The 13,715-nt window shown below is 40.7% G+C and overlaps 1 protein-coding gene across 5 annotated transcripts in view; it reads left to right on the top strand.

The window, feature by feature from the left end:
* Positions 1-13,715, top strand: part of itga6 (integrin subunit alpha 6) — a 96,655-nt gene that overhangs the window by 61,591 nt on the left and 21,349 nt on the right. For all 5 annotated transcript variants that reach the window (XM_062969182.1, XM_062969185.1, XM_062969181.1 and 2 more), the window contains 8 exons: positions 3,008-3,135; positions 4,072-4,167; positions 7,983-8,044; positions 9,105-9,262; positions 10,708-10,866; positions 11,870-11,985; positions 12,093-12,282; positions 12,371-12,454. In XM_062969182.1, the coding sequence (XP_062825252.1) occupies positions 3,008-3,135; positions 4,072-4,167; positions 7,983-8,044; positions 9,105-9,262; positions 10,708-10,866; positions 11,870-11,985; positions 12,093-12,282; positions 12,371-12,454 (993 nt within the window). The remainder of the gene's footprint in view (positions 1-3,007; positions 3,136-4,071; positions 4,168-7,982; positions 8,045-9,104; positions 9,263-10,707; positions 10,867-11,869; positions 11,986-12,092; positions 12,283-12,370; positions 12,455-13,715) is intronic.

The following is a 13,715-nucleotide window of genomic DNA, read 5'->3' as shown; positions in this document are numbered from 1 at the left end:
GATGGCCATCTGTCGGGGGTGCTTTGAATGCGATTTCCTGCTTCTTAGCGGGGGTTGGACTGGATGGCCCATGAGGTCTCTTCCAACTCTACTATTCTATGATTCCTCTCCACTACACCAGTCTTTCAGATTCTCAGATGCCAGATCAATCACCAACCCCATTTGTCTTTCTTTGATCCAACAATCAACACCCATGTACAATATTCCATTCATTAATCACTCTTCTTATTACATGATGCATGAGTTACACACTTACCTATTACACTACACAGGTGTCCCCTACTTTTCAACTCTTTGTTTTTCAACTTCTCCTGTTTCAACAGCACTGCACTTTCAAAGCCTGGTCTGCTCCTTTGATCACGTTCTGCTCCCCTCACCCACTCAGTCTATATGTATGTTGGATTTTTCTCCCTCTCTCTAGCCAGCACACTTTTCTCTCACTCAGGCTGGATTTACATTGTTATATAATCCCGTTCAAAGCAGATAATCTCTGGGTTGTTGTATGTCTTTTGGGCTGTGTGGCCATGTTCCAGAAGTATTCTCTCCTGACGTTTCGCCCACATCTATGGCAGGCATCCTCAGAGGTTGTGAGGTATGGATAAACTAAGTAAGGAAAGGAAAGAATATATATCTGTGTAGAGTCCAGGGTGTGGCAAGAGTCCTTTGTCACTGGAAAGCCAGCATTAATGTTGCAGTTAATCACCCTAATTAGCATTGAAAAGGTTTTTGTCTCTTGCCTGGGAACATCCTTTGTTCAGTCATTAGCGTCCTTGGGTCTCCTCTGCCCTCAGAGTGTTGGTTCCCATCTACTCTTGCCACACCCTGGACTCTCCACAGATATATATATTTTTTCCTTTCCTTTCTTAGTTTATCCATACCTCACAACCTCTGAGGATGCCTGCCATAGATGTGGGAGAAATGTCAGGAGAGAATACTTCTGGAACATGGCCACACAGCCCGGAAGAAATACAACAACCCTGTGATCCCGGCCATGAAAGCCTTCGACAACACAGATAATCTCTATTTGGAAACTGGAATATATGGCATTGTAGATGGAACCTCTGTTGACTCATTGCCATCTAGTGTACAGTCTTGCATTTGCAAGCTAAAAACGAGCACTGGGTTTGAGTTACCAACTCTGATTTTCAACAGCGCCCTAGTTCTTAAACCTGTTGAATAAGCAGGGAATGTCTGAACTGACAAACCCAAATTATTTACTGTACAAAATATTTTTACAGAAAGTCCATGATATCAAAGCAGCTAAGGTGGCAAAAGTGGAATCATGGTACAGTAGAGTCTCACGTATCCAACATAAACGGGCCGGCAGAACGTTGGATAAGCGAATATGTTGGATAATAAGGAGAGATTAAGAAAAAGCCTATTAAACATCAAAATAGGTTATGATTTTACAAATTAAGCACCAAAACATCATGTTATACAACAAATTTGACAGAAAAAGTAGTTCATTACACATAAATGCTATGTAGTAGTTACTGTATTTACGAATTTAGCACCAAAATATCACAATGTATTGAAAACATTGACTACAAAAATGCATTGGATAATCCAGAACGTTGGATAAGTGAGTGTTGGATAAGTGAGACTCTACTGTACTATACTTTTGTTCTGTGAAGGAGCTCCTAATGTAGTGTTGTGAGACAGGCTTCTATCCTTGCATTCTTATTTCCCTTAGGTCTTATAAGCAACTTTTCACCCTTTTGTCATGTAACTAGCCAGAACTGATGTGTGTTTTGTGTCTTCTCCTGCATGTTGTTTTATTGCAGGTCCCAAAGCCCCTAGCTGGCATAGCCCTAGTGGTGGGAGAGGATGGTTGTTGTAGTCCATCAACATATAGACAACACATCCTCCATCTTTGCTTTGGTCCTGTTCAGATTACTATATCTTCCACTCACATATTCAGTGAACACATGAGGTTGAAGGGGGTTTACATCAAATAACCATGCTTCTGCCCTAAGCAGCCATGTTTGTATAATTGTATCCCCGTTTGTCTGGAGCAGTCACAGGAACATACATCTTGGTTCACTCTACATAGTATGAAAGTCTTGGTGTTAGGAGAGGGGCGGTCAGCAGGAGCATTGGGAAATTTGGTTGTTAGTCCTTCTCCCCTCTCAAGCATTTGCTGAATTAATGGGGAGAGTTGCAGTGCAACCTATTTCCAGAGTATCAAGTTTTGGAAAAGGTTGCTCAGAGGCCAGGCTGAAAGGAGAAACACTGTGTTCAATCATCAGTAGCAGTTTCAGTGAAATCAAGAAAAGTCAGTCCTGTGTTTCTGTGAGCTATTCATCACATTTAGGCTCCTGAAACGATTCTATTGATTTCAGTAGAAGAGAAGCAATCATGCATGTCTCTTTGTGTGTACCTTTGCTAAGAATCAGCCCTGATGTTTTTATTTCTTTCATAATTTTTTCACTGAAGGTCCGTATTCTTCTGTTCCCTTCCCTTTCGAATCATAGTACTGTATTACTTTGCTATGAGCATGAAGCATGGCCTCTAATCAATGCAGATATGATACTCCCTTTTTGTTACTTTATATACTATTGATTCTTCCCTTTTCATTTCTAAATGTTATGTGGAAAGGAAATATGGGGGGAAATTGACTAACTGTTCTGAACATTCATTTATAAACTCTTAACTCAGTAAATCAATAAATGTTCCAGCAACATATAATTTGAGAGATCACTGCAGGGGAGAAGCATGGGTAGCTTTCCTGTATAAACCTGGGAACCTATATGTTAGGACTGAGCAATCCTAACAGCTGGTAAATTGGCTGGGATTTCTAGGTGTTGTAGGCCAAAACACCTGGGGACACACAAGATGTCTGTTCTATCATATGTCCTCTGTGACTTTCTTTGGTAATGGTTTTCTTTTTTTACCTTTCTGCTCCCTTCCTCTCTTATCATTGATTACTCTCTGCATTTTAAACTGCTAATGGGTAACACTGCTAAATGTGCTATCTAACCAAATGTTATTTATTTTTGGTTTTTAGATCCTTGATGGCGAAGCAAACAGAATTGCATTCTTTGGTTATTCTATCACAGGAAATATGGATCTAGATAAAAACTCCTACCCTGACATTGCTGTTGGATCTCTTTCAGATTCTGTATCTCTCTATAGGTTAGTTGGCTTACAGATTAAAATGACAAGAATATATAGGTATACCTCAGTTAACAAAGATGTGTTCCTGGGCTTTATCACTTTAACAGAAACTTTGGTGGCTGAGGTAGAAATAACAAAAAGAATAAAGATAGGTTTATTAGGTTTCAGCAAAGTTTTAATTCAAAACTAAGGTAATGCTCATGTGAAATGAAACAACCAGGTCAGATAAGCCTTGCATAAATCATATTTTGAATTGTTCCTGAAAACACTTGAAAACTTCTTCCAAAATTCACATTTTCCTTCACAGTGATTTCTTATTTTGTGATGAAATGTATAGATTTCTGTTTTTTCAACTTGCCAGAATAGCTGATACAGTAGAGGAGAATTCTATTCATTTCTGGGCCAATCTTTATTGTATTGTTTATTGCAGACCACTGTTGCAACCCAACTCTGAAAGTCTGTCTCTGGCCCTCCTTCACTATTTTCCGATGCCAATGCTGCACAAACTTTCAGCTAGCTGGAAGACAAAAAAAGGGGTGGGGGTGATAGGGTTGTGCTTCTCCAAAAAGATTTCGTGCAGTTAAATGCTTTGAGCTAAGACACAAGCAAAATGCAATTCTTTGTTAACTATTGGTTGTTGGGTGCCTTCAAGTTGTTGCTGACATATGGGGACTCTTCTGTGAATATTTCATAGGGTTTTCTTGGCAAGATTTATTTTCCTTTGCCTCCCTCTGAGGCTGGGATAGTGTGGCTTGCCAAAAGTCACCCAGTTTCCATGGCTGAGCGAGGATTTATTCCTTTTCTTCAGATGCATAGTCCAATACTCAAACCAATAATCAAAGGGAGTCACTATGACTCCCTTATTTCAGTATATATCAGCATAAAATGCTGCTTCTTTACATAGTGTTGTAAATGTAATGGTTCTTTCTTGCCTTCTTCCTTCCCCTCAAAAAGATCGAGGCCCGTAATAAATGTTAAGAAAACCATTGAGATATCTCCAAACAAAATTGATCTGAACACAAAGAACTGCCGTGAGCCTAGCGGGATTTGGTAAGCCATGGATTTTTCAACTTTGTTTCTAAACTGGGAGAGGTCATCCGGAGTTTTGGAGTTCGGTGCCATCTCTGTGCAGATGACACCCAACTCTACTACTTCTTTCCACCTACTTCCAAGGAAGCCCCTCAGATACTGGACCAGTGCTTGGCCGCTGTGATGGGCTGGATGAGGGTGAATAAACTGAAGCTTAATCCCGACAAGACAAAGGTCCTCCAGGTCAGTCTCATGTCTGATCGGGGTATTGGGTGGCAACTTGTGCACTCCCCCTGAAGGCGCAGGTCCGCAGCTTGGGGGTCCTCCTGGACTCAGCGCTGACGCTTGATGCTCAGGTGTCGGCTGTGGCTGGGAGGGCCTTTGCACAACTAAAACTTGTGCGCCAGCTGCGACCTTACCTCGTGAAGTCTGACTTGGCCACGGTGGTCCACGCCTTAGTCACCTCTAGACTGGATTATTGCAACGCACTCTATGTGGGGCTGCCCTTGAAAACGGCCTGGAAATTTCAACTAGTTCAGTGTTCGGCAGCCAGACTTCTAACTGGAGTGAATTACAGGGAGCAGTCTACCCCCCTGTTTAAGGAGCTCCACTGGCTGCCGTTTATTTTCCAGACCCAATTCAAGGTGCAGGTGTTGACTTACAAAGCCCTGAACGGTTTGGGACCCATCTACCTTTGTGACCGCATTTCCCCCTACGAAACCCGCACAATCTCTTTGTTTGTCGGGGGAGCCCCTCCTCTCGCTTCCACTTCCGTCACAAGCTCGGTTGGGGGACGACGACGAGGGAGAGGGCCTTCTCCGTGGCAGCCCCCCAGCTCTGGAACACGCTCCCCAGGGAAATTAGGCAAGCTTCCACTCTGGAAGTCTTCAGGAAGAGCCTGAAAACATGGCCTTCACTCAGGCCTATTTGCAATGATAAACTTCCCGTAATAGTCTTAGGATTCACCCCCCTTTTTAAGGTTTCTCCCCCATGATCTCATTTTTTTTTCGTGTCAGGAGCAACCGGAGTTGCTTCTGGAGTGAGAGAATTGGCCGTCTGCAAGGACGTTGCCCAGGGGACGCCCGGATGTTTTTGATGTTTTTACCATCCTTGTGGGAGGCTTCTCTCGTGTCCCCGCATGGAGCTGGAGCTGATAGAGGGAGCTCATCCACACTCTCCCCAGGTGGGATTCGAACCTGGCAGCTTTCAGGTCAGCAACCCAACCTTCAAGTCACTTAGTCCACTACGCCATCTGGGGGCTCCCCCATGATCTCATAGCACTTTAACTCACACCATGTTTACAAGTCTTACTTAGTGCACTTTTGCCCAGACCATTTTTATGATTCTATTGCTGTATTTTAAACTGTGTTTTACTAATGGTTGTCATTTTATTTATGTCTTTTAAAATTTTTATTTGCGTTGTTGTTCGGTTCCTGATATTATTGTATCTTTGTTCTACATTTGTAAGCCGCTCCGAGTCCCCACGGGGAGATGGAGGTGGGATATAAGAATAAAATTATTATTATTATTAATTTAAGCAAATTATTTTGCATTTCTTAAAGGAATTACTATAGAAAGCATTGCACCAGAAAAGATTTTTGGGACTACAACTCCTAGGATCTTTCACTAGATGTATTGGCTGTGGGGTTTTTAGTCCAAAGAATTGACTTTACCAAGGTTTGATCCAAAGTTACTGTGTCAGTTTGCAAGTATGGCTACTGCAGCAGTGGTCCCAAAAAGCAGTAATGTAATTACTGTGCAGGGTGGGGAAGTAGTTCTAATTTAGAGGCCAATGGGCCAATCCACAGATCTCAATCAGCAATTTGCTGGACTCCCTGTGGGTGATGCAAATATTGCAGAACTACACTCGGACCTGATACTTGTCAGGAGCAAGATGTCCACACTTGGCCTAGTCCAATGAATGGACTTGCTTCCTTTTTGTTTCCCACAGCCTTGCCATATTTTTTTCAATGAAGGGGGCATAGCTCAAAGGAATGTGAGGGCATTTGCTGTTGCACCCCAGGCCTGAAACCCCTATGACCACAGCACCACACAAGAGTCCAGAGTATAAGCAAACAGTTTATTGCAAAAACACGTAAAATATATGAAAAAGCAGGAATAAGGAAAGCAAATGTATGATCCAAAAATGGGTTAGCAATAGTAACTTCAAATGTCTCATGCAAATTCCAAGTAATATAGTCCTAGAGTAGCCAGAAAGTTACAAGTACAGCATAAATCCACAAACAAAGGTATACTTAGCAAAAACTTGAGCCAGATTACAAAATGAGAACATAGAAAACTTCTAGAATACTTGAATCCAATAACAAGGCTTGACTTGTGGATTGACTACGTTTGTGGATTATGTCATTAACTGTGATTGTATGGTTTTTTAAATATCTCTAATTGCTTTTATTTGTATTTTATTATTCTATGTTAAATGTCTATTTTAATTTTGTATTATTTTTATGGCATCAAATAGTTGCCTATATGTAAAGTTGCCTTGAGTCCCCTTCGGAGTAGGGAAAGGCGGAATAGAAATATTGTAAATAAATCAATAAAAGTCCAGAGAACACAGGCCTAGCTTTCTCACTTGAATGCTATGTTGCCTGAACTAACTCTTGGGTAAACAATTTGCTAATTAATAGACAGCCATGAAGTCATTTCTTTTCTCACACATTTTCTCCTCAGTTTTCCCATGTATGTGATTTGACCGCCGCTGTCTATTTTCTGCTCTAATCTGTAAACAAAGACTTTTGTTGACCTCCATATCTCCAGGTGTTTTGCACTAGGTTCCTTCCTTATCGCTTAGCTCTTCGCCTGACCCCTTATCTAATGGTGAAGTTTCAGGCTCCTCTTCTTGACCTTGAAGCCTTATACTTTCTGAATCAGGATTTTCCCAGGGAGAGCCATAATTGTCAGAGCGCGCGGTTTGGATAAACACACATGCAGCGGAAGATCAACGAAGAATCACTGGCACCAATAAAGAGGCTTAAGCCTGTTTGGCTTTCTACAAAAGATTTACTAACAAACTGAAAACTCTCAAGACGATATATACAGACAGAGTGCAGATAGGCAGAGAGCAGAGGGCAGAGGGGGGATCTATTTATAACCACCTCTGCTGTCTGATGCAATACACAGTTAACTCTTTACACACTCGCATAGTGGACAGCAGACGGTGCATGATGCAATCTCCAGCTCACATTGCACCATTATAACTCAATTACATTTAAACAACTCTATATACAATCAGTCCCACTTCAACAATAATTTCTTTGACTTAAATTTTAATCACTTTGTGCCCCTGGAAATCTCACAGGAAATCCCACAATTCTCTCTCAGGCTGTACTACAACATTTGCCATTTCTGCTTCTTTGTGCTCAGTTTACTGTTCATTTACTATGTAGTGACAGATAAACAGCCAGTAAGAGCAAGGACTTGGACAGTGGGATCCAGGAGTTGCCATGTAGTTCCTGATGTGTTTTGGGTATAAAACTGCCTAGTGATGTCTACCTGAGTTATTGGCAGTCCATGTTACAGCTCCTTCTCATACCAATTTAGTTTCCTGAATGCTGATGAATAAGAAAAACCCAATCTCTCCTGTGTTAGGGGTGGTGGTGAAAAAAGTGCTAGTCCAGTTCCCATGGAAGTAATTTGCCCCTAGATTCTTAGAAGGCAATCCAACAGCACAAACTGATTGGCTAACACCCCCCCCCCCCGACAAAAGAACCCATGAAGTGCATTCCATTTTTTCTTGAACTACCAGCAACTCTTCATACAATATATTTCCTTCTGAGTTTCCTTTTTAAATCCAGTTCTGCATTCTTGAATTCTTACAGTATGAATGTGAAAGCCTGTTTTGAATATACAGCAAGTCCCAAGGACTTCAACCCCAAAATAGGTAAGTTATGGTAATAATGCTTGTCTATTGTTAAATCTTTATGGGTGGATGATTTCAGGAAATCCGTTTTCTCATTTGGCTTTTTCATGTGTGCATTCAGCTGTCACGAGGAGGCTACCCAGCATGTCATATGGATGCTCACAGTGGCTATTCATGTGACACTATGATCTTCCAAAGGGAAGTTAATTTAAAGACATTTTTCCAGCTTTTGTGCTCTTTACTAATTGCCTGATTAGAGTAAAGCACATAGCATGTTTGTTTATTCCAATAAATATCCCACAACACACTTTTAAGAGCAATGAAATGACAATTGACAGGAGCCATCTTCAGCAGTGATGTGATGCATTCATAGAATCATAGAACAATAGAGTTGGAAGAGACCTCATGGGCCATCCAGTCCAACCCCCTGCCAAGAAGGAGGAAATCGCATTCAAAGCACCCCCGACAGATGGCCATCCAGCCTCTGCTTAAAAGCCTCCAAAGAAGGAGCCTCCACCACAGTCCGGGGGAGAGAGTTCCACTGCCGAACTGCCCTCACAGTGAGGAAGTTCTTCCTGATGTTCAATTACCTGCTTGAAGGAAATAATTTTCTATTCCCCCACCCCATTTGTAGCTATATAAAATGTTTTAGTTTTTGGGTTGTCACAGTTCACATATGTGTGTGTATTGTTTCTTCGGTTCAAAAGGGGAAAGCCTCCTAATTTTAAAGTACCTTATATCTCCTGTTTAATACTAGATATCTAATGTTCCTACAACATTCCTGAAAAGCCAGTTGGGTGCCATGTCTTGCATTATGGCCAGTGATTGATGTGCTCTGGGCTGTATGCTTAAGTGGCATGTTTTAAAAGAGGTCCATGGCAAAGTGGATACAGGGAAATGACTGATTTAAGTAAAACATCTGTATAATTAAATTATTTTCAGAAATATTTAAACAGATGTGTACTAATACATGTGTGGTGTTCGAGATCACTTTTTCTCTTTCTAGCAGGGCTAGCATGGTTAAAACACAACTTAATGTGCTTGATTTCTCCTCTCGATCCATCCCTCACCCCACCCCCAGTTCTAAATTATGCGTTTGAAGCAGAAAATGAGAGGAGGCAGTCAGGTTGGCCATCCAGGGTGCATTTTTCCAGGCGTCAATCTGATCGGTTTAGTGGAATCGTAACACTTGCAGGGCAAAAGAAGGAAGAATGTGTGACTACGACACTTGTATTACAGGTATGATGAACAGAAAGTTATGCTTCATCTTACTTCAGTGCAGCTTTTTCTTTGGTTGTCTTTTGTAACTTGTGGCTCGGGAACACAAGTGAAAAGGCAGTGTGATGTAGTAGCAAGAATGATAGGATCAAAGAGACCAGCATTCAGATCTCAACTGCAATGTCCAGTAAGAGACCACTCTTGTGACTGTGTTTTGAATGTGAAGAAAAGCATGTCTATTGCCCTCAAAGTAATGTTTCCTTGCCTGATCACCTCCCTGATCCTACATTACTAGTCAGTAGCTACTGCAAGCAACAGAGATCAGTTCTTTTGATTATTTGAGGCCCTTCCAGACAGGCTAAGATCCTGGGATATTGGGCCTGTCTGGAATGCAGCATACAGCTGTTTCCAACCTCCCTCCACCTAGCAATGTCTGTCAAAATCAGAAGGATCCCTGTGTGATCATTATTGGGAGTGGGATAGAAACAACAGACTGCTGCATCTTGATTGATAGAAGAACAAACTCCAGTTGCTTACAATGACTGATGCCTAATAAGGCAGGGTTGGAGTACTCTTATGATCATGGCAACATTGCCACCATTGTACATACACAGGAACCGTGAATGTGAATCAGTTACAGATATGTAGACTAGTGAATTCCAGCCAATATTTGTATTCTGCCTTTTCCCCATTGAGTTCACCATGCAATACATGGCTATAGTGTTCCTCAATTTAACCTCATAACAACCTTGTAAAGTAAATAGGCTGAGAGAAAGTGAGAAGTATACATAGAAATATGTCAACATATAGATCCATAAGTGGTTTTGTGGAGACTGAGGCTACATGCTGTAAAGCAGTGGTTCCTAATCTTTGCACCCCCAGGTGTTTTGGACTTCATCTCCCACAGTTCCTAACAGATGGTAAGCTGGCTGGGATTTCTGGGAGTTGAAGTCCAAAGTACCTGGAGACCCAAAGGTTGGGAACCACTGCTGCAAAGAAATATATAAATGTTCTCCTCTACTGTAACTTACAGGGTTGGTATCACATAAATTAGGCCACTGATGGGGAAAATGAGAGGCATCATCGCCCCAATACACATGAAGGTGCAGGGAGGCTGGCAAGCTAGACTCTGTTAAATGTAATATAAGGCTTGGACCTTAGTTCTCTGAGATGCATGAAAATGTCCAAGTGGGTGCCTTCCTCCAGTAGAGCTGATTTGTGTCTAGTATGGTGTATGTAGTTCTCTTAATTCAAATTACTTGGTCCACCTCAGCATAATGATGTTGGAAACAAGCATGTGATCTTGCCATTACAACCCAGTTTTACAATAGCATTCTGCAAATTCGAAATGTCTCTGATTCCAAGCCTTTATTTGGAGACACACACGTTTGAAGTAAGATAGCTTGTTACCAAACCGAATAGGGATTTATTCTATGCTCTAACTAGTTTTTTTCCATATTACTTAGGATAAGATCAAAGATAAACTGCGTCCAATTCCTGTAACTGTTGGAGTGACAATTAATGGCTCTGAGTCCAGCTCACTGCCCAGGAGGAGACAAGGAAGGTCACTTCCAGAACTGGTTCCAATTCTCAATTCTAATGAGCCAAGTACCATTAAATCAGAAGTACGATTTTCTTGTCTTTTTAATCCAGAGGTGTTTCTGTATTAGTTTATGCTGCACTATGTTACCTATGTTATCTAAACTTACTTTACTTCCGTCTGCGGACAGTTTCCGCTGTATTGTCAGCTGGAACACATACTGCGACAGAAAAGAGTGATGTGTGTTGCATTTTAACATGCACAAAGCACCTCATCTTCTCAGCAGTTTTTTATCCGTTATGTGTAAAGGTGCAAATATAATTTCAAGGGAGTGAGCATGGCTACAAGCATGCTGGCAGCAGTATTCTAGGTGTTGTTGTTGAAAAAAAGAAAAAATCTTTTGCCAGCCATACATTTTAGCAACTGTGTTGAGAAACTGATATTTGTGTGTATAGGCACTGAAGACATTCCATATTTTTGTCCACCAGCCCTGTTCTGAAATTCTGTTGCACATTTCACTTCCCCCCGAATTTTAGTACCCATTACTGCTCAGACTATTGGCTGTTGATGATGTTGTTTTTATGTTATTGTCTTCTTGTAATGATGTTGATTTTATTGAGATATGTTTTAATCTATGTTTGGTTTTAATTTTTGTTGGATCGGGCTTGTCCCATGTAAGCCCAAGTCCCTTCGGGGAGATGGAGGCGGGGTATATTATTATTATATCAAACAGCTGATATCATCAAGTAATAGAGTTGGAAGAGACCACATGGGCCATCTAGTCCAACCCCCTGCCATGCAGGATATAACAGACAGTGTTTGACTGATAAAGATTTCATCCGTGTGGCCTGTATGACTCTAGGATCCTGACATCACTAGAATAATGTGGGATAGGATTTCAAGACTGCAGGTATAAGTCTACCTTGTCAAAATACAAATAATGCAGCAGTTTGTGAGAAAGAAGGCAGGAAGGTTAGCAGGAAATGGCTTCAGAGATGGGCTGAATATTGCACAGAGCTTATTTAAATCACTGTTTTAAATATAATACACCATTTGAAATCTAATTGGTTGGCATGGATTCTTTGTAGGTGCAGTTCCTGAAAGAAGGTTGTGGATCAGACCATACCTGCAACAGCAATCTAAAGCTTCATTACAGATTCTGCACCAAAGAAGGCAGTGAAGACAAATTTTCCTACTTCCCAATGTAAGCTTTACAGCATGTGGCAATTATGTATAATGTACATGATTTTTGATCATTTACAGCCCCTTTCTTTACACATTCTTAAAATGTGACTCATGCTATTTCCCCAGGGAAAACAATGTTCCAATGCTTGTCCTCAAAGACCAGAAAGACATTGCCCTCGAAATCACAGTCACAAACAGTCCGTCTGATCCAAAAGATCCCCAGAAGGATGGTGAAGATGCGCATGAAGCCAGATTCATTGCCAACTTTCCAGATAGTTTGACATACTCTGCTTTCAGGGAGCACAAAGGCTTTCCAGTAAGTGTTCCAGCAAGTGACGAGACTATTCAAAGATATTGTTGCTTTGATTACCTTTGAATTGACATTCCTGTCATTTTTAATATAGGAGAAACAATTAATCTGTGTTGCTAACCCAAATGGTTCTCAAGTGGAGTGTGAACTTGGAAATCCTTTTAAGAGAAATTCTAATGTAAGTAATGTTTTATTTCATAGCCTGTGCAGGAATGTTTGGATGGGAAATAATATTTTTTGGACTTCCAGTGGGCCAGGCAGACTTCCTGCACTCCTAAATTAAAATCAGAGTCTTACTTCATTCTGATACCCTTAATGAGCTTAATTGTAGTAGTACAAGAGAGAATATTACTTGCTACCAAAAAAATGAAGTTCTGCGGTAATCCTACCATCAATATCAGTACTGTTATCAGTATTATTATTATTTTAAGTTTGCTGTTGTCTCTAAAGAAGAGAGGCACCACTAGAAAGAAAAGTCTCACTAGTAAAGATTACATGGATAGCTAGAATATGGCTTATGTGATAAAACTGACAAATTGAATTAAGAGTCTGGGAGGGAAAGCAACAAGACAACTATTTCATGGAAACTGGTCTTTATATACAGTGGGAATTACAACCAGGGCCGTAGCCAGAAAATGTTTTTGCAGGGGGGGGGCAGGGTTGAACCCCTAATCTCTCTCCCCCCCAGCTACAGACCTGTCGATATCTGCTTGAGATAGTGCCTGGAGGGACTCTTAATTTTTTGCATAGACTTAGCATGGGGATTTGGTTAACCAGTTAAAATTCATGAGTAAACCAGGTTTTTTTTTTAACCTGAAAAATTTCGGGGGGGGGGGGGTGAACCCCTAAAACCTCCCTGGCTACAGCCCTGATGATAACACTCTTGATAACATTGATCCATAAAAGTTCTAGAGTATAAAATAGCCTATTTCAAAATATTAAGTTTGCTTATACAGTAGAGTCTCACTTACCCAACGTAAACGGGCCAGCAGAACGTTGGATAAGCGAATATGTTGGATAATAAGGAGAGATTAAGGAAAAGCCTATTAAACATCAAATTAGGTTATGATTTTACAAATTAAACACCAAAACATCATGTTATACAACAAATTTGAGAGAAAAAGTAGTTCAATACACAGTAATGCTATGTAATAATTACTGTATTTATGAATTTAGCACCAAAATATCACGATATATTGAAAACATTGACTACAAAAATGCGTTGGATAATCCAGAACGTTGGATAAGTGAGACTCTACTGTATATCAATTTTTTTGCTTGTATATCAATATGAATATACAACTGCAAAAATGGGTGAGAAAAGAACACTAATATGAGTTTCTGCAGTTGTCACCATTATCTCATCTATCTTGAATGTTAGCCTTAAGAAGTAACTGCTAACATTTACAGCATATCTATCTACTTGTAACGTATCACCT

This window comes from Anolis carolinensis, chromosome 1, assembly GCF_035594765.1.
Source record: "Anolis carolinensis isolate JA03-04 chromosome 1, rAnoCar3.1.pri, whole genome shotgun sequence".
NCBI classification, from domain to species: Eukaryota; Metazoa; Chordata; class Lepidosauria; order Squamata; family Dactyloidae; genus Anolis; species Anolis carolinensis.
Note: the sequence above shows the minus strand (reverse complement) of the source record. Positions and strands in the feature narration are given on the sequence as shown.